This window comes from Rhineura floridana, chromosome 22, assembly GCF_030035675.1.
Source record: "Rhineura floridana isolate rRhiFlo1 chromosome 22, rRhiFlo1.hap2, whole genome shotgun sequence".
Lineage (NCBI taxonomy): Eukaryota > Metazoa > Chordata > Lepidosauria > Squamata > Rhineuridae > Rhineura > Rhineura floridana.
This window is the reverse complement of record NC_084501.1, coordinates 10,747,885-10,770,132: the sequence shown is the minus strand read 5'-3', so window position 1 is coordinate 10,770,132 and position 22,248 is coordinate 10,747,885. Positions and strand designations below refer to the sequence as shown.

Sequence of the window (22,248 nt, the reverse complement as noted above, 5' to 3'; positions counted from 1 at the left end):
ATTCTGTCAAGCTCCACCCACAGGAACAGACAGCAAGCAGCGGAATAGCAAGAAATATCCATGACTCAAAAAACCTAGGAAAGTGTGGAAGTGCCACACACCCCTACACAGAGAAAATTCTGATCTGGATGACCCGTTTGCCATGTAAGCCCCTACCCATCTGGAATCCCCCTCAAAGTCCTCCTGAGGGCAGGCCTGTTGGATTGGGACCTGGGACACCAGGGTTCAAATCCCCACTCACTGGGTGACCTTGGGCACCTGTCACTGTCTCTCTCAGCCTAACCTACCTCAAAGGGTTGTTGTGAGGATAATATCAGGAGGGGGACACCATCTTGAGCTCTTTGGGGGAAAGATGGGATATAAGTGTAATAAGCAAACAAACTCCCCACCTCCCCTTCCCCCTCAGCAGCCTGGTCATTAAGGGCACCCTTCAGCAACAGCCCGTGTGCTCTTCCTGACTCATCACCACAGACTCGTTACCTTCTTCATCTGCTGAAAAACAAGCAGGTAAATATCTTACATATTCTTTTCTGAAGATGTTGATGCAACCAGCTCGTAGATCTGGGGTCCCAATTCAGACGTGCAAATGATGAAGAGAGCTCGTTTATCTGAACAGAGAAGAGAGGCAAGATGGAGGAAGGGACAACACACCAGAGCTGGCCTGTTTGTTTAGATTTCAACCTTTAAAATGAGGAAACATGGAAAAGTAGGGGAAAGTCTTTTCATGCTCCTCTGATATATGAGTTTATATCCTGGGCAGGTGTTTCCTCCTGCCCTCAAATAAATCTTTTTCTCGTCCAAGAATGTTCCTGAGTTTAGTCTTGGAAGTTCAGTTACGCTGACCTAGAAGACCCACATAATCCTCATCATTCTGGCTGCTATGCTAGGTGGTGGGAGGACATGACTGAAGTGTGTAAAATCATGCATAATGCAGAGGAAGTGGGTAGAGGGAAGTTTTCTTCTCCCTCTCATAATACTGGAGTCATCCAAGGAAGCTGAACCTTGGGAGATTCAGGAGAGACAATCAGAAGGACTTCTGCACACACAGCTCAACTGTGGAATTCATTCACACAAGAGGCACGGATGGCCACCAACTTGGAGGGCTGTAATAGGTTAGATGGATCATGGAGGGCACGGCTACTGCCTCTGAGTCCCAGTTGCCGGGAGTCGCAGGTAGGAAGAGCACTGCTGTTGCTCGCAGGTCCTACTTGCTGGCATCCCTTTGGGGTGTCTGGTCAGACACTGCGAGAACAGGAGGCTGCCCTAGATGGGCCCCCTTTGGCCCAGTCCAGCAGCCAGGCTCTTGCTATGTTCTTATGCCTACAAGGAGCCTTTTCTTTTAAAGGAAGGAGGGAGAATGCACTGTGGAAACCTTTTCTTCCCGTCCTAACCACTCTGAGTCAAGCAAACTCTTTGCTTCCTACTCAGGGACTTGGCGCAAAGCTGCCTGTCCTGTAGTGCAGGCCAAAGTAGGGCTCTCCAGGATCAAGCACCAGGCACACAGCAAGGCCTCTCCTGTACCTGTGGCTACGGAGCGGATGAGGACCGCGTTGAGCTTGAGGACAGGGCTGAATGTCTGCTTGGTGTCCGAGGAACCCAGCGCCATCTTGCTGTGGCACTTCAGAACCAGCTTTTCATCCTGCCGTTGCAGAAGCACCAGGAGATCTTCAAGTAGCAGCACGTGCAGATCTGGGAGAGAGGGTTGCAGTTGCTTACCTGCTTCATGGATCCTGAGAAGGACATCAGGAGCGCCCAGCAGCCGAATCAACTAAAGGCTCACTTAGTCATGGGTACCAAGGAAGATGCCCGGTACCAAGTCAGACCCTTGGGGTCCATGTAACTGAGAACTGCCCAGAATGTCAGACAGGGAGTTTTTCCCCAGCCCTCCTGGAGATGCCATTGGGGATTGACCCTGGGAACCTCTGCATGCCAGGCAGATGCTTTACCCACTGAGCTACAACCCGTCTTCCAGAGGAGAGCTATCTTGGACGTCTTTCAATCTGTGGCCTGTTTTATCGTTTTAAATACTGCTGGATGTTCTGATGTTTCAACAGCTGGTTCACTATTTATTTTTAGGGATTTTGTTTCAAAATTACTTTGTTCTGTACATCTTTTTGTAAGGTGAACACAGGAAACTGCCTCATACAAAGTCCCTTGGGCCCGCCTAGCTCAAGCTTGCTCTGTCTACACTGATTGGCAGCAGCTCTGCAGGGTTTCAGACTCAAGAGCCTTCCTACCACTAAGCCATGACGCCTCCCTGCTTTGATTACCATTTTGACAGAAATGTGGGATGCAAGTAACAAAGTGAACTAGAGAGGAAGAACACACACACACAGACTTTCCCCTCCGAGAGACCTGTACTGTGCCGTGTATGCTGGGGTGGGGAGTGTCAGCCACGTACCCACAGTCTTATCTTTGCTGATGCGCCAACTCAGGGGCCCCTCGTGGATCATGCGCCGGCTTCGGAGGTCAAGGTTCTGGGCAGCAGAGAAAGGCAGTATTTTGAGGAAAGGAAGGGCAGGGCAGTACAAAGGCAGGAACTCAGGCCCAGGGCAAAGGAGAGGCCATACCTTGAACTCCGCTGCCAGCGGGTTGCTGGTCCGCTCCAGAGAGGTGGCATCCAGGCGCTTCTGATAGGCCTCCAGCCGCTGCTGGTTTTCCGCCAGCTTTACCGCCTCATTCACGTATCGGAGGATCTCCCGACACTGGTCCCGGGCCCGACACAGCTTCTTGTGCTCCAAGGTATCCCCTAAGCAAAAGAGCAGAGTGAGGGGGATGGTGGGGGGCTCGGCAGCTGCTGGCAAAGTTTATTTTTATTTACAAGCATCTTGCAGGCTGCTTTTGAAAGACAGGTGTGGCGCCAAAGCAGATCCCAACACGAAACAGAAACATTTCTTTTAAAAAAATGGCATCTGAAAGACAGATGAGCAGCAACAGGAGCAATATGTAATCCAAAATAATCCTTCTTGGTTAATACAGAAGTTGATTTCTGAATGACACAAACAAAGGCCCACAGTGTGCTAATGTCAAGGGGGGGGGAGAGATGTGTGGGTGTATACATATATATGTGTGCTGACTTTGTATAGTAAGCCATGCTCAAAAGTGGCTCACAACAGCAGAAAGTTTACATAATTCACTAACAGATGATGATGATGATTTTCATTAGTTAGTCGCCTCACACCAACGGTCTCTAGGTGAATTACAACTCATAGAACAGATTTTAAAACACACAGTATTAAAAACCCAAGCAAAAAGGGCTAAAAACACTTATCAAGGGCCAAAGGCCTGAGAGAAAAGGAAGGTCTTTGCCTGGCATCCGAAGATGGATAGAGAGGGCGTGCCTCCCTGGGGACAGCATTCCGCATCCGGGGGTGGAGGGGCGGCACCACCAAACATGACTCTTAAATAATAGAGACAGAGCTCTCCTGGGACACACACGTACATGTAATAAATAATAAATCTAAATCTAATTAATAACGACAACAACATAACAGACCATCGGTGTGCTTGATGATGTTCTCCAGCAGCAGAGGGTACTTTGTCAGACGCTGCATCTCTGAGATTATGAGATCTTTCATCTGAAGACGGCGGCATTGAGGGTTGCTCTCAGCTTCCTGGGAAGGGCAGAGAGAGAGAGACAGAGAAAGAGAGATGTCTCTCTGAGATATAGAGGCCAGAGCGGATCAGCCGCCTCTAGAATCAGAGGCAGCAAAATGCCTCTGAATAACACCAGTTGCTGGAGAGCACAAGTGAGGCGAGCGCTGTTCTGGCTGCTGCTCCTGGATCCTGCTTGCAGGCTTCTCTTTGGGGCATCTGGAGGCTGGACTAGATGATGGGCCCCCTTTGGCCTGCTCCAGTAAGGCAGGTTCTTCTTAGAGTCTGTTGTTGTTTATTTTTTATTAAATCTCTGTCCTACCCTTCCTCTCAGTCGTTATGTTCTTATGGGGGCAGGGAGGTGAAAGGCTGGAAAAGAAACACATCTGGGGGATGGCTAGAAGACACACACACACACCGCCCATCTCCATGTAGAACAAGAGCCTTCTGAGGCCTTGAGATTTGGATCTGGGGATAGAGGGAAAATTCACAACACACCCCAGAAAAAGAACAAAAAAGGAGGAGGAACCTGTGAGAGGATAATCTGGCATGGTCCCCTCCCCCACACTACACTCTTGCATTTGCGTTGGAAGAAGGAGATGCCTCTTGCCACCTCCAAGTCGAGGGGGGGGGGAATGAGGTAGCTTGTGCCAGAATGGAAAAAGAGCCTTCTCCCCATCCGCCACCGAGGACTTCCTCTTGCACCACACACTCAAAGTGCATAGCCAGACACTGAGAAGGTTCCTTTCTTCATTATCAGTCCCCTGCAAGCAAGCATGGCTGCCAGCCCACCCAAGGATACCTGCATGAACAGCTGGAAGCGAGTCTCTTTCCGCTGCTTGGTTTTGATCAGCTCAAGGGCCGTGGATTGGTAAGCACAGAAGTCAGCAGCCACCTGCTGGATCTCCTCACGTGCAGCCCCATCAAACTGGGGGGAGAGAAAAAGGGGATGGGGGGGTTAGGAGGGAGAAAACATCCAGCTGTTAAGGAAATCAAGGAGCTAAAATTGACTCAAGCCTCAAACGCAGGAGACTGTTACCCGTGAAAGCATGAGGTCTCCAATCTCCTTGACGACGGGGCCCTCCTCTCGTAGCTTCTTCATCGATTCCGACAGGGAATCTGGACAAGGGACAGAAGGAGGGGGCAGAGAAAGAGGGGGGATAAAGCAAACCCAGCAGAGGTGGAAGAGGGAGGGGGACAGCCACACGGTCAGCCTTTTATTTTATAGTCACGTTCTCAGCAGCAGGGAGACGATCTGCCTCAGAGCCAGCCATTTAGCTTACAGCCGGCATTACGAACAGGATCAGGACAAGCGTCCACCAAGCAGTGTCCACAACTGGAAGTCCCGCCCCCCCAAGCAACTTCCTCCTGTCATCTGGGAGGATGACGAACACTGAGGCCACACGAGGGGGTTCCCTCCAATTTTGCCCCTCTTGCAAATACACAGAGAAATGTAACAAAAAATATTGTGGACAGTCTTTTAACATTGAGGCTTTCAGCACCACAAATGACGGCCACCCTCATTTTTAAAGCAAAGCTTCTATATAATCCATTTAAAACACTATCAAGAGGGACGCGAAAAGGTAAACAGATCCCAAAGTTAGGGGACTGATATTAGCAGCGTAATGCCCACTTACATGGGCTCATCTTGGTAGCCCCCTCCCCAGCAGAGCTGCTGAATGAAAACAGGGGATTTTGTTCCAGCACACCTGGGGGAGCGCTGCTGTTGCACCCAGGTCCTGCTTGTGGGCTTCCCATGACAGGCCTCTGGTTGGCCACTAGCAGAACAGGATGCTGGACTAGATGGGCCCCTTTGGCCTGATGGCTTTCAAGAGGGTATTAGACAAACTCGTGGAGGAGAAGGTAGTGGCTACTAGCCATGATGACTGTGGGCTACCTCTACAGTCGGAGACATTGTGCATCTGAATAAAACCAGTTGCTGGGAATTACAAGTGGGCCTACTTGTGGGCTTCCCATTGGGGCCTCATCCCAGTGCTGCATGGCTCTTATGTTATGCTCCAATTGTCCACTTAAGCAGTGGTCTTGGGGGGGGGAGAACCCCCTTCCTGTGCCCCACACCCAGCGGGCGTGCAAGCAACAGATTCAGGGCCTGGCCCAACGGGACACCAACTGAGCAAGAGAGGCCGCCTTACTGTGAATCTCTAGCACCTCCGAGAGGTTGGGGAACAGGAGGGCCAGTTCCTCCCGAGTGAGTAGGTTCTCCTTCCTCATGCGCTGGTAGAAAAGGACGTCCAGGACACGCAGGATCCGTAGATGAGAGGTCTCCGTCACAAACAGCTCTGCACAAAGAGCAGGGAAAAGGAAGAACATCAGCAACAGGCCAAATCCCAGCAGGGGCTGGAGATGGCAGGGCTAATGGAGTTCAAGAAGATTTGGATTCCGACGCAAACCTGATGCCCTACAAGGGAGGTGGGGCACAGCCTCTCTTCCTGAGACCAAAGCCACAACAGTCGCAAGATGCCTTGTTCAGAGCCAGACCATTTGTCCACATGGCCCAAGGCCAACTCTACACTGACTGGCAGCAGCAGCTCTCCAAGGCTTCAGTCTCAGGGATCTCTCCCAGCCCAACCTGGAGAGGCTGCCATTGGGGACTGAGCCTGGGACCTTCTGTATGCAAAGCACACGCTCTACCACTGAGCTACAGCCACTGCCCGAAAAGTAAAGTAAGAATCCTGTCTTCATGGCTGTGGATAAAAGGATGATTTAAACTGCAATATAAGAAGCTGTCAGAGCCCCATAGGCCAATTTAGCTCAGCTCTGTCTACACTGACTGGCAGTGGCTCATTCCCAATCTAGCTGGAGATGCCGCCACTGGGAATTGAACCCAGGACCTTCTGCGTGCAAAGCAGGTGCTCTGCCACTGGGCTGCAGCCCTTGCCCAGCCTGGGCACCAGAACTCAGGAGGCCACTGGGGCAGTCCCCCTCCTCCCTTCATCAGGAGTTTCCTCCTTTCTTGGGGACATTAAAGCACAGGCCCAGGCCCGGGAAGCACCTCCCCCTCTCCCCTACTTCATGAAGCCATTTGGTCCTTGCCAAGACATTCTCTAGACACCGTTTCTGAGAATGCACGTCCCAGTCTACAGTTGGACAGCCAAGGTCCAATTTCCCTGCAGAGATCTCACCAGGCAATTCCCCACCTTCGTTTGCTCTAAGAAGTAGAGCTCCCCCAGAGCCCAATCTTTCAGAGTGACCCTGGTAGTTGCTACAGAAAGGCCCTCCTCACCGTTGATGACTTCCTGGCGGTCAACCTCTCGCTGTGGCAAGGAAGACACGACATCACGGCCAACAGTGTGTTGCCAGTTCTGAGAATCTGGCTCCAGCTCCAGGTCCGAGAGTTGGAAGAGGTCATCCTCCAGCAGGTGGGGGAGGAAGGAGTCTGTGCTGAAGCCCAGGTTCGGGGACTCGATGCTTCTGGGGGTGGGGGGAACAGGGATGTCAAAAGAGGGTCTGCTGAAAGGTCCTCCAGCCACATAAAATGATTCTGGGCCTTTCTTAGTATTCATCTTTTTAGCAAATATGGAAAGAAGGGCATCTATTTTCCTTGTTATCTTATTGGATGATAAATACTTCAAGTGTTATGTATATTTTATTGTTTTTTTGCTTGCTTTTTAATGGCATTTTTGTATTTTAAATCGTTGCAAGTCATCATGAGACTCTCTTGTAAAAAACAATCAACAAATTAAATAAAGAAATAAACACCAGGACCTAAGAAAGTTTTTATGTGCAAGGCACTAAACAGGCCATTACAAGCCCCTCTAGGGCTGCTTCCATGGCCTCAGCCAGCAGTTATTGTAGATGTGGGAGGGGGCAGGAAGTCAAGGAAGGCACTTCAAATGCAAATGAGCATTTTAAAAGAAATCATGGTTTTATTGGGTGATCCCAGAACAAACAGATATGTACATGCATCTGGAAATAATTGTGTATGAAATTTTTAAGAGTTAACCTGGTGCTACAAATGAGATCCTCCCCCTTGGCCATATCCTAGTTCAGGGGTCACCAACGTGGTAATGGCACCCTTGAGTCTTCCCCATGAAGCCTCTGAGCCCACCCCCACCCCCACCCCCCTTGGTCATGAGCTGGTGAGGGTGTTTACCTTCCTCTCCCTTGAAAACTACACAGAGCGGAAGGAGGAAGTTGGAAGAGTGACGTTCCTTCCCACTTCCTCTTTCAGCTCTATGTGCATTTCAGTGGAGTCAGAAGGAAGGACTCCACACAAGTAGGGCCTCCATAACTAAGGACAGACAGTCGAGGCCTCTACCCCCCACCCCCGATCCTTTGAGTCACCAGCCCCTTAAATTGGGGGGGGGTTAGGGTGGAAAGAGAGGTTCCTGTCCCATGGAAGTATGTCCACTCCTCCTCACCCTGGCTCACCTGCGCCCCATTTTGGGAGTGTAGGGTGGTGTGGGGTTTTCCAGGGACCTGGAGGCATAAGAAGAAATTTAAAAAGGTCAGCCCAACAGCCTCTGCTTCACATTCCCTTCTGGCTGCAGGAGGGGATCAATCCAGCAAACACTGAAGATACCTATAGCAGTATTCCCCAACCTGGTGCCTTCCAGATGTTTTGGACTACAGCTCCCATCAGCCCTGGACAGCACAGCTGAATGATGCCAGGGCTGTTCAGAGCACAACCACGCTGGCAGGAGCCGACGACAGCTGTAGTCCAAAGGGTCTGGAGGGCACCAGGTTGGGGGAAGGCAGAGTTACACTGATCCCTCCCCCCTTTCCCGTGCACCCAGTATTATGTGTGAGTGTGTAAGCAAGCGGAGGAAGGAGAGGAGGGTTGAGGGGGCATCCCATGAAGACAAAAGCTGCACGCTTTAACTGAAGGGCTCCTAGGATGGCTCTTCTGCTCCCTATTTCAGGATGGCTTTGTTGAGTCTGGCACAGAACTGTTATGCCAAAGATTAGACATGATAAGCAGCTTCTAGAAGGATGTCTGACATTGAACGGATATGCAGAAGGGGGAACATTCAGAAGGTATTGTTGGAATGATCAGTACAGGATATGGCATTAGACTTTAATTCACTTTCACAACCACCGCCACCAACATGATTAACTTCTTCACCTGGCGGAGAGGCTAGATGCAGAAGAGGACGCTGACTGGTGAAGCCGGGTGGCTTCAGCCGCAGCGTCCATGTCCACGTCGCTCCGGGAGCGAGGCACATTCTCTGCTTTCCGCAACCTCTTGAGCTCCTCCCGGCCCTTCAGGCTCTCCGACCGACCAAGCTTGACCTCCAACCTGGAACTGAAGCCATTGGAGAGCAGAGGAAGGGGGAGAGGAAGAAGGAGAAGTGAAGATTCAGAGTCCTGGAGTGTCGTCGTCGCCCCCACCCCCAAAGTTCCAAAGGCACTACAGGCCCAGTGTGCTCTTTTGGCATCACAGAGGCATTATTAGAAACGGTTCCAAACTGCAACAGTTTAAAACAAGGAAAAAATAGATCTATACAGAGCTTCCTTCTTTAGAGCACTTCAGGATAGGCTCCCATGCAGGAAATAGCAGTGTCCAAATTGGCAATCCACGTACATTTCCAATTATTACCCTGCTATCCTGCTCGGACAAGGGGCTGCCAGATCCACAATAGTGCATTAGTGTGGTCAATGTGGTTGACTTCAAAATGCTCCCAACCCAGCCCCTGTGCCACGTTTGGCCTAATCTTGCTGTGAGTTCTTGGCCCTGGGGAAGAAGTGGAGCCCATCCCAGCCTGCCTGGCCAGGCCCCCTACCTGTCCGAATCCAGGAGGTCTTCAGGGAAGCTGCCCGTGGAGAGGCGCTGGATGCTGGATTCCTGTGAGTCATAATGCTGGTTGTTCTCAAAGTGCTGGATGATGTTCCTCACATTTCCGGGTTTAACTGGTCAGAGAGGGAATACCAAGATGAGAAGGCCCCTGTTCTCCCAGCTGCAGGCTCAACACTTACGGGGGGGGGTGACATGGGGATTGCCAGAGGGTCCCTATTGGCTGACCAGTGGCACTCCGGAACCTTTAAACAGCTGTGTAGAAGAAGACGGAGTTGCAGCTTGGCATCTGGGAGTTAGAAAGGCTGGACCTCTAAAATTTACACACACACATGCACAGAGCTACTCCAAGCAGGGGGTCCCTGCCCTCTGCCATCCTCTTCACCTGATCCCCCTCAGCCAGAAGCCTTCCTTGGTGAGGCTCTTGGGTAAGGGAGGAGATCTAGCAGCAGCTGTGGATTTCTGCAAGGTCCAAGATGCCTTGGCGGAACCCCACAGCCCATTGCAGCAGCCTCAGGCCTTGCCCAGGTTCAGCGCCCCAACATCCTTGCAAGTGAAATGAAACAGGAAGGAGAGCATCCAAGGGGAAGCACAATCTGAACGGGCAATTCTAGGACAAGGAAGGGATGGGGAAGTAGGGGGAGCACTCCTCCATCTCTGCCCCGCTGCGGCTGGGGATCAGGTTGAGGGAATGCAGTGAAAGCTCCCTGCGGTGAATGCAAGAGACAGGTGGCACGCCTCTTCCCAGACGCTCTCTTGCGCTGCTCTCAGCTGTCGTGACACCACAGAAGACGCCGTTGCAAAAGGGCCCTCCAGGGGCCACAGCAAAGCCGGAAGGGAATGGCTGCCCAGCCTGCCATATTTATTACTGCAAAGGAACCCAACCATCACTCCACAGCAGAGAAGATGCAGCATCGGAAAGACAAAATCTGACATCCTGGAAGCAGATCTTACGCAGGAAGGGAAAGAATGGCTCTTGCACTTTGGAGGCGGAGCCTGAGTGGAAAAATCTGGCCTGTCCTTACACAATCGGTGATAAGAACAACGCCTCCAAGAGGAAGCCAAAAGGGCCTCCCCAAATTCTAAAATCGAAGAGCAGCAGCACTAGCTGGGGAGGGGGCAGGAAGATAAATCAGCAAAGGGGGGATTGGGGCGTGCTTCTGTTTTTACCTTCAACAGGGGACAGAGGGACATGAAATGCTGAAAAGAAAAACAAACAGAATGGAATGTCAAAATTAAGCTCGCTCAGCACCGATGAAAGACAGAAGAAGCGAATGCTCAATGGCAGCAGAAAGGAGGGGGGAGGAGGGGGAAAGGAGGGAGCCCAGCTGAAGCCCCTCACATCCCAGCTGGAGAATGGAGGACCCAGAACCCAGTAGGGGCAAGCAGGCTCAGAGCCATCAACCCCCCCCCCCCGGCACTCACTGCTCTGGGAGGAGCTCTTGGGCTTCCCGATGTACTTGAGGATCGGGTTCCGCTTCTTGTCCTCCATCACTTCTTTATCTTTCTTTGTGCTGCTGCTCTGTTGACCCAGGAGAGATGGGGAGGGCAGACCCACACACAGCGTGTTAGGGGAGGCACAGGACATCCCAGGCCACACTCCCTGGGGGCTTGGAGACCCCTCAAGGGTCACCCCACCACCACCAGCTCACCTTCTTGGCCTTGGGGAAGAAGGGCAGCCACTTGTCTTTCTCCTGTGTCTTCTCAACAATGCTGACTGGGCGCGCCTCCCGTGGGCGGATCCCTGCATGGCTCATGTAGGTGTTCAAGGCAAAGCTCAGGGGGGAACTGGGGGGCGGGGGCAGAGGAAAAGAAGGGTGACAGCTGAGCCCATTGAGGGTAGGCAAAGGGACAGTCAGCCTCGGGTCTCAAAAACATCTCGACTTCACATGCCGAGAATGGAGCCGGCAGCGGGAAATGCAGAGAGCACAAAGGCTCCCAAGTCAGGGCGTGGTCATGAGGCGTCCGCTGGCATCTTGCTGTTGTAGTAGAAACGCCATGCGACATTGGAGCTGTCCCTGGTCCTGAACAGCCCTGCCCTGCTCTCACCTGGTTACCCACCCACAGAAGAAAAAGGTGTGTATTCACATGCAGCTCTTTCCAAAGTTGCCTCAATGGTCCCAAAGGGATGCCAAATGCATGCTTGGAGGGCACCCAGGAAGTATGCATATGGGCAAACACTTTCTTAGCAACAAAATCTTTGTTTAAAGGCACAGCTCAGTGGCAGAGCATCTGTCTCTCCAGGTAGGGCTCAAAAAGAAACCCCAGGGAGCCGCTGCCAGTTAGTGTAGGCAATACTAGCCATGATTTAAGATCAGCAGGCATTGGTCTCCTCTGCATGGAATGCAAAGATGTTAGCCTGGCAGGCCCACGGGAGAGGGCCTTTTCAGCCATGGCCCCCAAGCTTTGGAATACCCTAACCCAAGAGGCCCACTCTGCTCCCTCCAGCATGGTGTTTTGGAAACTTCTAAAAAACCATCTCGTTTCAGAGAGCTTTTAGGAAGGACTGAAGAGTCAGCCTGAAACTGATTTTATTTTTCCCCCTTTTTAGTCCCCTTTTACTATCACTCCCCTAGATTTCCTAACTGTATTTTTATCAATTTTAATTTTTATCTGTTTTAATGTTTTTTTTACTGTGTATGATTTCATTGTGAGCTGGCCTGAGTAGAAAGGTGGGACAGAAATATTTCAAATAAATAAAATAAACACTGCGCTGGAAGAACCAGCTGTGTGACTCAGTAGAAGGCAGCCTCCTATACTACAGAAGGGATGCCTGGAGAGTCACTGAGAAGGAAGTGGAATAAACTTGATCAGGAGCACCAAGAGATTCTGTGTGGCGTAGTGGTTAAGGTGTTGGACTACGACCTGGGAGACCAGGGTTCGAATCCCCACATAGCCACAAAGCTCCCTGGGTGACCTTGGGCCAGTCATTGCCTCTCAGCCTCATGAAAACTCTACCCATAGGGTCGCCATAAGTTGGGATCGACTTGAAGGCAGTACATTTACATTTTTGACTGGTCTCTGTGCACCCAGCCTTTATTTATCAGAAATATCAGTATTTCCAGCCTGCTTTTCTGCCGAAAAAGCCTTCAGAGAAGCTTACATAATAAAAACATAAGATAAAAATCCAGAAATAAAACATTCACATGAAAAGTAAGCGCTAGAAAGGCCAGGATCACAGTGAGCCTCTCACTGAGGACTATGACCTCCTCCTCCTCTTCCTCCCCCATCTCCTGAGCATCCTGACTTAGTAAAGGTGGCCCTGGGTTCCGGGTTCAAGGGAGCCACTCACCTCCTTTCCTCTTCATATTTGGATCTGGAGGAGGAGAAGGAGGAAGGAGGAGAACGTTAAGACCCATTTCCACTTCCTGCATCTGCTCCCCTCCAGCCCACTCCCAACCAATGGTTCACAGGGGACCGTATCCAGAGGAACACTCTCATTTCCCTCTCTTGTCTATATTGTAAATCTGCCTTCCACAGCCTGGTGCCCTCCAGATATTGTTGGGCTACAACTCCCACCATCACCATCTCTGACCAGTGGGCATGCTGGCTGCTGGGAGTCCAGCAACACCTGGAGGACACCGGGATAGGGAAGGCGGTTGCAACTCACAGGGCAACAATTCCACTTGCCATTTCACCCCCTAGGACTGGCCAGGACTGGCCTTAAGAGCCACACAGGGCTCTCTGTTGCTCACCAAGAAGTCTGGGAAGATTCTCCACCCCTGCTCCTGAGAGGCCAAGCCCCCCCCCCCAGCCCAGAGCTAAACGTAGCTGTGAGTTCAATCCTGCACCTATACAGAGCCTCCAAAGCTCAGCACAGCATGACGCTCGCAATACTGAGGCAGCGGCAGCCTGGCCAGCCACTGTGGCCAGCTCAAATGGAGAGGGGCCTTCTGACAAACCCACTGCTGACTCTAGACCAGACAATATTAAAGGGATCACTCCTTGTACCCCACTTTGTTCTCTAGTCCAAGGGAGGGCTCTGCCGTCTACTGGGGAGGTGCCCCTCTTCCGTGGTGAGCTCTCTCTTCCCCCCCTCTCTCCAAGGGCACTCCCAATACACCAGCCACAAAACAAGCAAGAGTCTACATCTGCCACAGCCATCCTGGCTCACAGCCACAACTTCCAATTCCCTCCTGCTTTTCCACAATTTAATGGCATTAACTCAATCAAGACGGGCCCTTAAAGCAAAGCAGAAGCCGCCCGCCAGGTTTGCAGAGCAGACGACGAGCAAAGCAACAGGCAAGTGCTCACTCTGGGAGTTACACAGGACGCTTCCTGACCCCCCCTCCCCAACCCCACCCAGTCATCCCTACCCCCCTACACGGAGGCACACACACACTCACAAGATGTCCCCAAGCTGCGCAATCTGCTTCTCGGCCACCTGGTGCTCCTTCTGGGGGTCTCCATCAAGGTCCATCAAGTCGTTCTCCCCATACAAGCTCCCCAGACCCATGGTGCGCTTTGTCCTGCAAGGGCAGAGAAGGATCCGGGGGGTGGGAGGGCGCTGAAGTCACTTGCTCTGGTCTTTTGCTCACATCTCGGTATCCTGTGTACCCAACCCCCTCCTCCCCACAACTCAAAGTGGCTTAGAATATTGTCTAGGAAAACAACAACATTAAAATGAGCCAGAGGGCAAGGAAAGCAATGAAACATCTAAAATAATATCAAGAAAATCAGGAGCATCAAAATAACACAAAAGCAAAAGCCTCTCCCCCATCCTTACCGCAATGCAGGTAACAGACACATTGGGGGGGGGGGATCAGCTAAGTTCTACTTAGAATAGACTCACTGAAATTCATGGACATACATTAATCATCATCATTCATTTGAAAGGGTCTACTCTGAGTAGAATGGGAGATATAACCGTTAAATTCCCACTTTTTTTGGTATACTTCCTTCAAATATAGAATTGTTGAATGTCGGCATGGTATCGCTTGGATATAACACGTGATTTTCACAATTATCGATAAAACACGACCAATTTCCCTTGAATTTACCCCATTCTTGGCTGTCTCCAGACTGCCAGTTTTTAGTAGGAGGGATTCAAGCAGAACAAATGCTCAATATAGACCAGACACAGTCCAACCTCCCCAAGATGAATGCTGAACAGACAGATCGAATCCGTGGCAAATCCCTTTGATTTCCTTCTTTCATTCAAATACAGCGTATCAGTTCCATCATAAGCGATATGCCCATGTTTTATCTACTATCCAGTCCTTCACGTTCTCGTCTCCAATTCCTTCACCTCTGCAATCTCCAATTTTTTGCACAACATGCTCTAGCGGCCGTAGCAAGGTAAGGCGCCAGTGAATCCGAGCTCACCTGTAATCCTGGATCTGCTCCTGGATTTCAGGCATGACGGCCTCCTGGGCCTCCAAGAAAACGCTCCGGACGTCCTCCCCATTCCGCAGGCAGGAGTCTGGAGGAGCCATTGATGGGAGAGAGAGAAGAAGAACATTATGGACCACCGAGGGGGAGCCTGGAGTCTTCTATGGACAGCAGCAAGAGAAAGGCGGCTTTACGGCAGGGAGGAGGATCATCTCCCAAATCCCAGCCGCCGCCATGGCCAACGGTCAGGGATGGTGATGGGAGATGGAGTCTACACCGTGGGGAACCACAGGTTCAGGGAGACACAAGGACTGAAGAAACTTGGCTTGTAGATATTCATGCTGCCTGTCTCCAAGTTTCTAAAGCAAGGATGTGGAATCTGTGGCTCTCCAAATGCTGTGGGATTCCCAGCTCCCATCAGATCCACTTTGTGCCCACTAGTGAATGGAACTGTCAACCTGGGGTTTGCAACAGTCTCCCCGAACCTGCTGCCCTCCAGCTGGTTGGCTGGACTCCCAGCAGCCAGCACGTCCAATGGTCAGAGATGATGATGTGATTTGGGAGTCCAGCAACATCTGGAAGGGCCACAGATGTCCCCCGCCTGTTTTACAGTTTCAAGGAAATGCTTTCAAATGGCTCATTATTATTCTCAAGGCCCTTCTGGGTATGGTCAGCTGCCTCCTGGACTGCTAATTGAGCTAATCACAGGAAGGGAGAGGAATCTTCTCCCAACCCCATAGGGCCACCCCATATCTGCTCCCAGGGGGAACACATGTCTGAACTGGGAAGGGTAGTAATAATAATAATAACAACAATAATTCCTTGGACTCCTGTGCACAGAGGCCAACTCACCGATTTCAGCCAACAAGTGATCGGGGACCTTGACTCTCAGAGGCTGAGGGAGGGGAGGAAAAGCAAAGACAGCGTTGACCCATCAGCACTGGCCCCTGAGGCCTCTTGAGCGCTCATCTAAGAGGCGCTGCAATTCCTTCGTGTGCCCCACAGCTACTCACAACTCCTGTCCACAACAGCCACATAAACTGGTACAGCCCAGCCCCACCAGCAGAGCCCTCAACCGCCACAAGCGCTCACCGCTGTTTTGTCCAAGAAGATGTTCCAGACATCCTTTCCGAGCCCCCGGGCTTCCTTGGGGTTCATCTGTTGGCAAACATCTGCGCACAAGTACAGCAGCTACAAGGAGAGAGGAGGAAGGAAAAGGGGAAAAAAAGAGTCAGAAGGAAAGAAGGGGGTGAAGAAATGCCCACAAGACAGTTCAAAAGGGCAGGGCGGGGGGGAGGGAGGGATTTAGGGAGGAAGTGGGCCAGGAAAGGCCTCCTTGATGCGGAGGCGCAGGAGCCCCAGAGGAGGCACAATGCCACATCCAGCAGAAGAGCAAGTATCTTGCCTGGTTGAACAGGAGGCGAGATTGCTTGGGGGGTGGGGCGTTCCGTAATTCTTACACTGTTCTAACTGATTTATATCCATACGAGTAGGAGCAAACTGTGGCAGCCACGCCAAAGCACGCTTTACAGGCACAGGAAGCTGCATTCTACTGAGTCAGAACACTGGTCCATCAAGCTCAGGGCTGTATACACTGACTGGCAGCAGCTCTCCTGGGTCTCAAGCAGGGGGCTCTCCCAGGGACTGAACCCAGGACGTTCTGTATTTGCGCTACCATTGAGATACAGCTTTTCTTCCAAAACTAAAGATCCCAGTCCTCAGGCTTCCAAGAAAGGGGCTGATTTAGGCAGGAGCACAGGAAGGTGTCTTCCATCACGCCAGATCTTTGGTCCATCTAGCTCAGTATTGTCAACACTGACTGGCAGCTGCTCTCAAGAGTCTCAGGCAGAGAACCATCACCTGCTAACCCGACTCTTTTAAGTGGGAGACACCAGGGGATAAGAACCTGGGTCTGTCTGCTTGCAAAGCACCATCATTTAACTTGGGTTCCTCTGTAACAACACAGTTGCCAAGATTCAGGCAACAGGGAGGACGGAAAATATCTCAGTTTGAATGTACACCACATACATACACCCAAAGGCCAATTAAGACGTACAATTAGAAATTGCTTGGCTGTCCATTGGCACCCAATAATCCCACCACCCACCCCCCCACCCACCCTAAAATCTTCCTGTCAGGGGCAGCTCAACTGCTACAGAAGGTTTTCAAAATAAACAAGGTTATTCCATGCATTTTATTTATTTATAGAAGTATTTATATACCGCCCTCTCGCAAACCACCGGAGCATCCAGCAACATAAAAACATTTAAAAGCAATCCAAAACAATCATTAAAATGATTAGCTACTAAAACATTTTTTTAAAGCAGCTGCATATGCCTTTTGGCACAAAAAGGTCTTGAAAAGACGCCTGAAAGTCAAAAGTGAGGATGCCTGCTGAATCTCTGCGGGAAGAGTGTTCCACAGCATGGGGGACAACTAACAGCCCTCCTCTGGATGATGTCAGTGGGTTGGACTAAGATATAAGGGCTCAGGCAGTCCTGAAGGTATCCTAGACCCATGTGTCTGCCCCATGACATATGGCATACAGAACCTCAGGGTCCTGCATTTCCTTGGCTTTCATTTTGAAAGTCAAGCTTCTGGTCCTCATTGTCTGTCAAAAAAGCTTGTAGAAAGGGTCCCTCCTACTTTCTTCTTGCAGCTCCTGTGCTTGGATGCACAAGCAGCGAACAAAAGTCTGATGCAAATGCCAGCCAACTCTTTTCCTCCCTCCCACCATGTCCCAAGTCCCTCCGTGCAACAGCAGCCTGCCCAGCTGCACATCCCTCCCATCTGTTCCTGCTGGCCAAGTCCTTGCCAACCATCTCGCCTGCTTTGAAAACGTGGCGCTGGGAAGCAGGATCCAGGAGGAGCGCGGGACTGATGCTGTTTTATCCCAGCTGCAGAAAGGCGGAAGGAATCCCATTTGGATCATACCAGAGGACTTGGGTCTGCCTGAGAGAAGATGTAGCGCAGGAAAACTCCCAGATGCGCAGGCCGCGTCTTCAGCTTCCCTAAATCCTGGAAGAGGCTGTCACACTGCGGGAGAAGAAACACACCCAAAACTGTCATGAGATAACAGCTGCATTCCTGGCACAGCTCCCCCAGCGGCCTACACATTTCTTGACCTACAAAGCCCCACATGGCTCAGGACCCATGATGTAAATGCACCCAGACTGTCATTCATTCTCGAGGCCTTTATCAAATTCAAATCCTTTATTTGCATTAGCTACGAGCCATTGCAATTGCAATTGCAAGGTATACAATAAAAGCAATTAAAGAGCAAATATACAGCTTAATCAGATTTCCTGCTAGGATTCTAACATTTCTATAAGATACCAATCAGTAAAATTGATAAATCCACAATCCAACATAAGAGAGGTGGATAAGTAGAACTAGCAACTAATAAAAAAGGAATTGTAACGGATTAAAACTCAAGGTACCATTATAGATCTTATTCTAATGCCACCTGCTAAAAAATTTTGCAGACATTTCTGTCACCCTCTGTTCTTGGTCTGCAAGAAGAAAAACCACATAGAAGGTGGTTGGATGCCCTGGAAAGGGTGACAACAGTGGGATTATTACCTCATTCCTCAAATCTCTATAGAAAGAGCAGAATATTTATTTTTATTTATTTTATTTTATTTAATTTATATACCGCCCTAAGCCAAAAAGGCTCTCTGGGCGGTGTACATAAAAGATAAAACAAGCAAGCCATATAAATACAGTAAATATAACAGAATCAAAAATCAAAACAACAAGCAACAAAAACCAAGCAACATCAAAATATAAGAATAAGAAGATACTGTTTAAAATACACTATAAAAACAATTATTAAAATACATTTTAAAATGCCTGGGAGAATAAAAAGGTTTTCACCTGGCGCCGAAAAGATAGCAGCGTCGGCGCCAGGTGTACCTCATCGGGGAGACTATTCCACAATTCAGGGGCCACCACCGAGAAGCCCCTGGTTCTGGTCACTACCCTCCGAGCTTCTCGATGGGATGGCACTCAGAGGAGGACCTTAGATGTCGAGCGCAGTGTACGGGTAGGTTCGTATTGGGAGAGGCGTTCCACCAGGTATTGCGGTCCCATGCCGTGTAGGGCTTTATAGGTCAAAACTAGCACTTTGAATTTAGCCTGGAAACAAATAGGAAGCCAGTGCAGACAGGCCAGAACAGGTGTTATATGAGAGGACCTTCTAGTCCGCGTCAGTAGTCTGGCCGCTGCATTCTGGACTAGCTGTAGTTTCCGAACTATCTTCAAGGGCAGCCCAACGTAGAGCGCATTGCAGTAGTCCAACCTAGAAGTTACCAGAGCGTGAACAACTGAGGCGAGGTCGTCACTGTCCAGATAGGGACGTAGCTGGGCTACCAGTCGAAGATGGTAAAAAGCGTTCCGTGCCACCGAGGCCACCTGGGCCTCAAGAGACAAGGAAGGATCGAAAAGAACTCCCAAGCTACGAACCTGTTCCTTCAAGGGGAGTGTAACCCCATCAAGAACAGGATGAACATCTTCCATCTGGGCAGTGAAGGCACTCACCAACAGCGTCCTGGTCTTGTCTGGATTGAGCTTCAGATTGTTAGCCCCCATCCAGTCCATTATCGCGGTCAGGCAACGGTTTAGCACATTAACAGCCTCACCTGAAGAGGATGAAAAGGAGAAATAGAGTTGCGTGTCATCAGCATACTGATGAAAACGCACCCCAAAACTCCTGATGACCGCACCCAGCGGCTGCATGTAGATGTTGAAAAGCATGGGGGACAGTACCGATCCCTGCGGGACTCCACAATGGAGAGTCCAGGGTGTCGAGCAGTGTTCCCCAAGCACTACCTTCTGTTGACGACCCACCAAGTAGGAGCGGAGCCACTGCCAAGCAGTACCCTCGACTCCCAACTCCGTGAGTCTCCCCAGAAGGATACCATGGCCGATGGTATCAAAAGCAGCTGAGAGATCAAGGAGAATCAACAGAGTCACACTCCCTCTGTCCCTCTCCCGACAAAGGTCATCATACAGGGCGACCAAGGCTGTTTCGGTGCCAAAACCGGGCCTAAAACCGGATTGAAATGGATCAAGATAATCAGTGTCATCCAAGAGCCCCTGGAGCTGGCCGGCAACCACCCGTTCCAGAACCTTGCCCAGGAACGGAACATTCGCCACAGGTCTATAGTTGTTCAAGTTATCTGGGTCCAAGGAGGGTTTCTTCAGGAGCGGTCTCACCACTGCCTCTTTTAGGCAGTCAGGGACCACTCCCTCTCTTAAAGAGGCATTTATTACCTCCTTGGCCCAGCCAGCGGTTCCGGTCCTGCCAGCTTTCACCAGCCAAGAGGGGCAAGGATCTAGAACAGACGTGGTCACCCGCACCAGTCCAAGGATCTTGTCAACATCCTCGAGCTGCACCGACTGAAACTCATCCAATAAATGAGGACAAGACCGTGATCTGGATGCTTCATTAGGACCAACTGCTATAATATTGGAGTCTAAGTCCCGACGAATGCATGCGATCTTATCTTGGAAGTGCCCGGCGAACTCTTCACAGCGGGCTACAGATGAGTCTATAATATCCCGAGGGCCAGAATGTAAAAGCCCTCGTACAATTTTAAAGAGCTCCACTGGGCGGGAAAGAGATGCCTTAATTGTGGCAGCAAAATATCTCTTTTTTGCTGCCCTCACTGCTACTATATACCGCTTAGAACAGGCACTCACCAAGGCATAATTGCATTCGTCAGGAGTTCACCTCCATCTGCACTCAAGCCTCCTCCTCTCTTGCTTCATCACTCTCAGCTCCGAGGTATACCATGGAGCTGTATGAGCTGTACATAGGAGGGGGCGCATGGGAGCGATCGTGTCAACTGCCCGGGTCATCTCCGTATTCCACAATTCGACCAGGGCTTCGACAGGAGCGCCAGTCTTCTCAGTCGGGAAATCCCCCAGAGCCCTTTGGAAACCCTCAGGATCCATTAGTCTCCAGGGGCGGACCAATTTAATAGGTCCCCCACCCTTGCAGAGGGAAAGGGTCGCTGTGAGCCTAAACTTCAGCAAGCGGTGATCTGTCCATGACAATGGGGTAGATGAAAAAACCCCAACCACCAGATTACCATCTCCATGCCCAGTGGCGAAGATCAAATCAAGAGTATGTCCCGACACATGCGTTGGGCCAGTAACAACCTGAGACAGCCCCATGGTTGTCATGGAGGCCATGAAGTCCTGAGCTGCCCCAGATAAAGCAGTCTCGGCATGGACGTTGAAGTCCCCCAGTACCAATAGTCTAGGGGACCGCAACAATACCTCCGAGACTACCTCTGTCAGCTCAGTTAGGGAATTCATTGGGCAGCAGGGTGGGCGGTACACCAACAAAATTCCCAGTCTGTCTCTCTGGCCCAGCACAAGGTGAAGACACTCCAAACCAGTCGTCACCTGGACAGGGTGCTTGGTGAGTGAGAAAGAACTCCTATAGACCACAGCAACACCACCTCCCTGTCCTTCGGTTCTACCATGATGCTGAACCGTATACCCAGGTGGGCAGAGCTGGGAAAGAGCAACTCCTCCCTGATCGCCCACCCAGGTCTCAGTTATACACGCCAGGTCGGCAGCCTCCTCCACAATTAAATCATGAATAAGGGAGATCTTATGATGAACCAACCTGGTGTTTAACAACAGCACATGGAGATCTGAAGGCTGACTGATGGAACAACCAGCAGTCCTGGGGATGTGAGGAGAACCGGAACAAGTCACAGACACTACTTGTCTGGGACGAGTTCCCCTTACCTGGCACGTTCTTCTCACAACACCGTACCTCCCATTACCCAGTACATGGGCTACTGTTTCAGCACTGCCGTTTCCGCATGGGCACAGACGGTTTTGCAATGGAATTCTTTTAAAACGCCCTTCTAATACAGCTGATGGTAGTATGTTCAGTCTTGCTTTAGTAAAAGCTCTTCTGTATTTAGAGATTGTTAAATTTTGTAAATAAGGGGCGGGGGTGTTAAGATAGCGGAGTGGGAAGCTGTTGTACCACAGGCAGAATTTTCTTACTGCGGCCAAATTGCTTTGTTGTTTAATATCGTAAAGGCGCTGTTTAATAAGAGCTCTTGCACTACTAACCCCTAAAGTAAGTAATTGGTGTGGGGATAAGCCATAGGAGCAGAGTCTTGACCTGACGGCCTTCATCCACCTGCTCTCATAAGAGTCAGACAGAACTCGAGAGTTTAGGCCGATAGGAAATAGATTTAACTGCAGCCAGTAGTTAAATGTCCTCAGCCAAGCCTGCAAAGTAACAGAACAAAGGCCTGCTTCCATTCGCAGTAAAGCATTAAGAGCAGAGCGAGGAGCAGAGAAAATTTGTCTTAAGACATTTGGACTGCACCACTTCCAATGGTCTTAGCTGAGTATCAGCCCAAATTTGAATTCCATACAGTGATTGTGCTAAAGGTTTAGCCTTAAAAACCTCAAGTCCTGGAGGTATAAAGTTGCCACCTTTTGTATAAAAAAAGCTTCAAGACTTTAGAGCTCTGTCTGTAGAGCTTTCTCAATTACATATTTTTGTTGGGCTAGCCATGCCCCTGTTGATT

At 50.5% G+C, this 22,248-nt stretch overlaps 1 protein-coding gene across 4 annotated transcripts in view; it reads right to left on the bottom strand.

Moving 5' to 3' along the window:
• ARHGEF11 (Rho guanine nucleotide exchange factor 11) overlaps window positions 1-22,248 on the bottom strand; it is a 64,264-nt gene that overhangs the window by 9,220 nt on the left and 32,796 nt on the right. For all 4 annotated transcript variants that reach the window (XM_061605618.1, XM_061605621.1, XM_061605619.1 and 1 more), the window contains 21 exons: window positions 17,615-17,716; window positions 15,773-15,871; window positions 15,533-15,575; window positions 14,675-14,771; window positions 13,696-13,818; window positions 12,642-12,665; window positions 11,002-11,137; window positions 10,775-10,871; window positions 10,520-10,549; window positions 9,339-9,465; window positions 8,681-8,860; window positions 7,987-8,034; window positions 6,839-7,026; window positions 5,748-5,894; window positions 4,634-4,713; window positions 4,397-4,522; window positions 3,497-3,614; window positions 2,571-2,749; window positions 2,402-2,477; window positions 1,522-1,689; window positions 521-608 (listed from right to left, as the gene is read on the bottom strand). In XM_061605618.1, coding sequence (XP_061461602.1) covers window positions 521-608; window positions 1,522-1,689; window positions 2,402-2,477; window positions 2,571-2,749; window positions 3,497-3,614; window positions 4,397-4,522; window positions 4,634-4,713; window positions 5,748-5,894; window positions 6,839-7,026; window positions 7,987-8,034; window positions 8,681-8,860; window positions 9,339-9,465; window positions 10,520-10,549; window positions 10,775-10,871; window positions 11,002-11,137; window positions 12,642-12,665; window positions 13,696-13,818; window positions 14,675-14,771; window positions 15,533-15,575; window positions 15,773-15,871; window positions 17,615-17,716 — 2,276 coding nt within the window. The remainder of the gene's footprint in view (window positions 1-520; window positions 609-1,521; window positions 1,690-2,401; window positions 2,478-2,570; window positions 2,750-3,496; window positions 3,615-4,396; window positions 4,523-4,633; window positions 4,714-5,747; window positions 5,895-6,838; window positions 7,027-7,986; window positions 8,035-8,680; window positions 8,861-9,338; window positions 9,466-10,519; window positions 10,550-10,774; window positions 10,872-11,001; window positions 11,138-12,641; window positions 12,666-13,695; window positions 13,819-14,674; window positions 14,772-15,532; window positions 15,576-15,772; window positions 15,872-17,614; window positions 17,717-22,248) is intronic.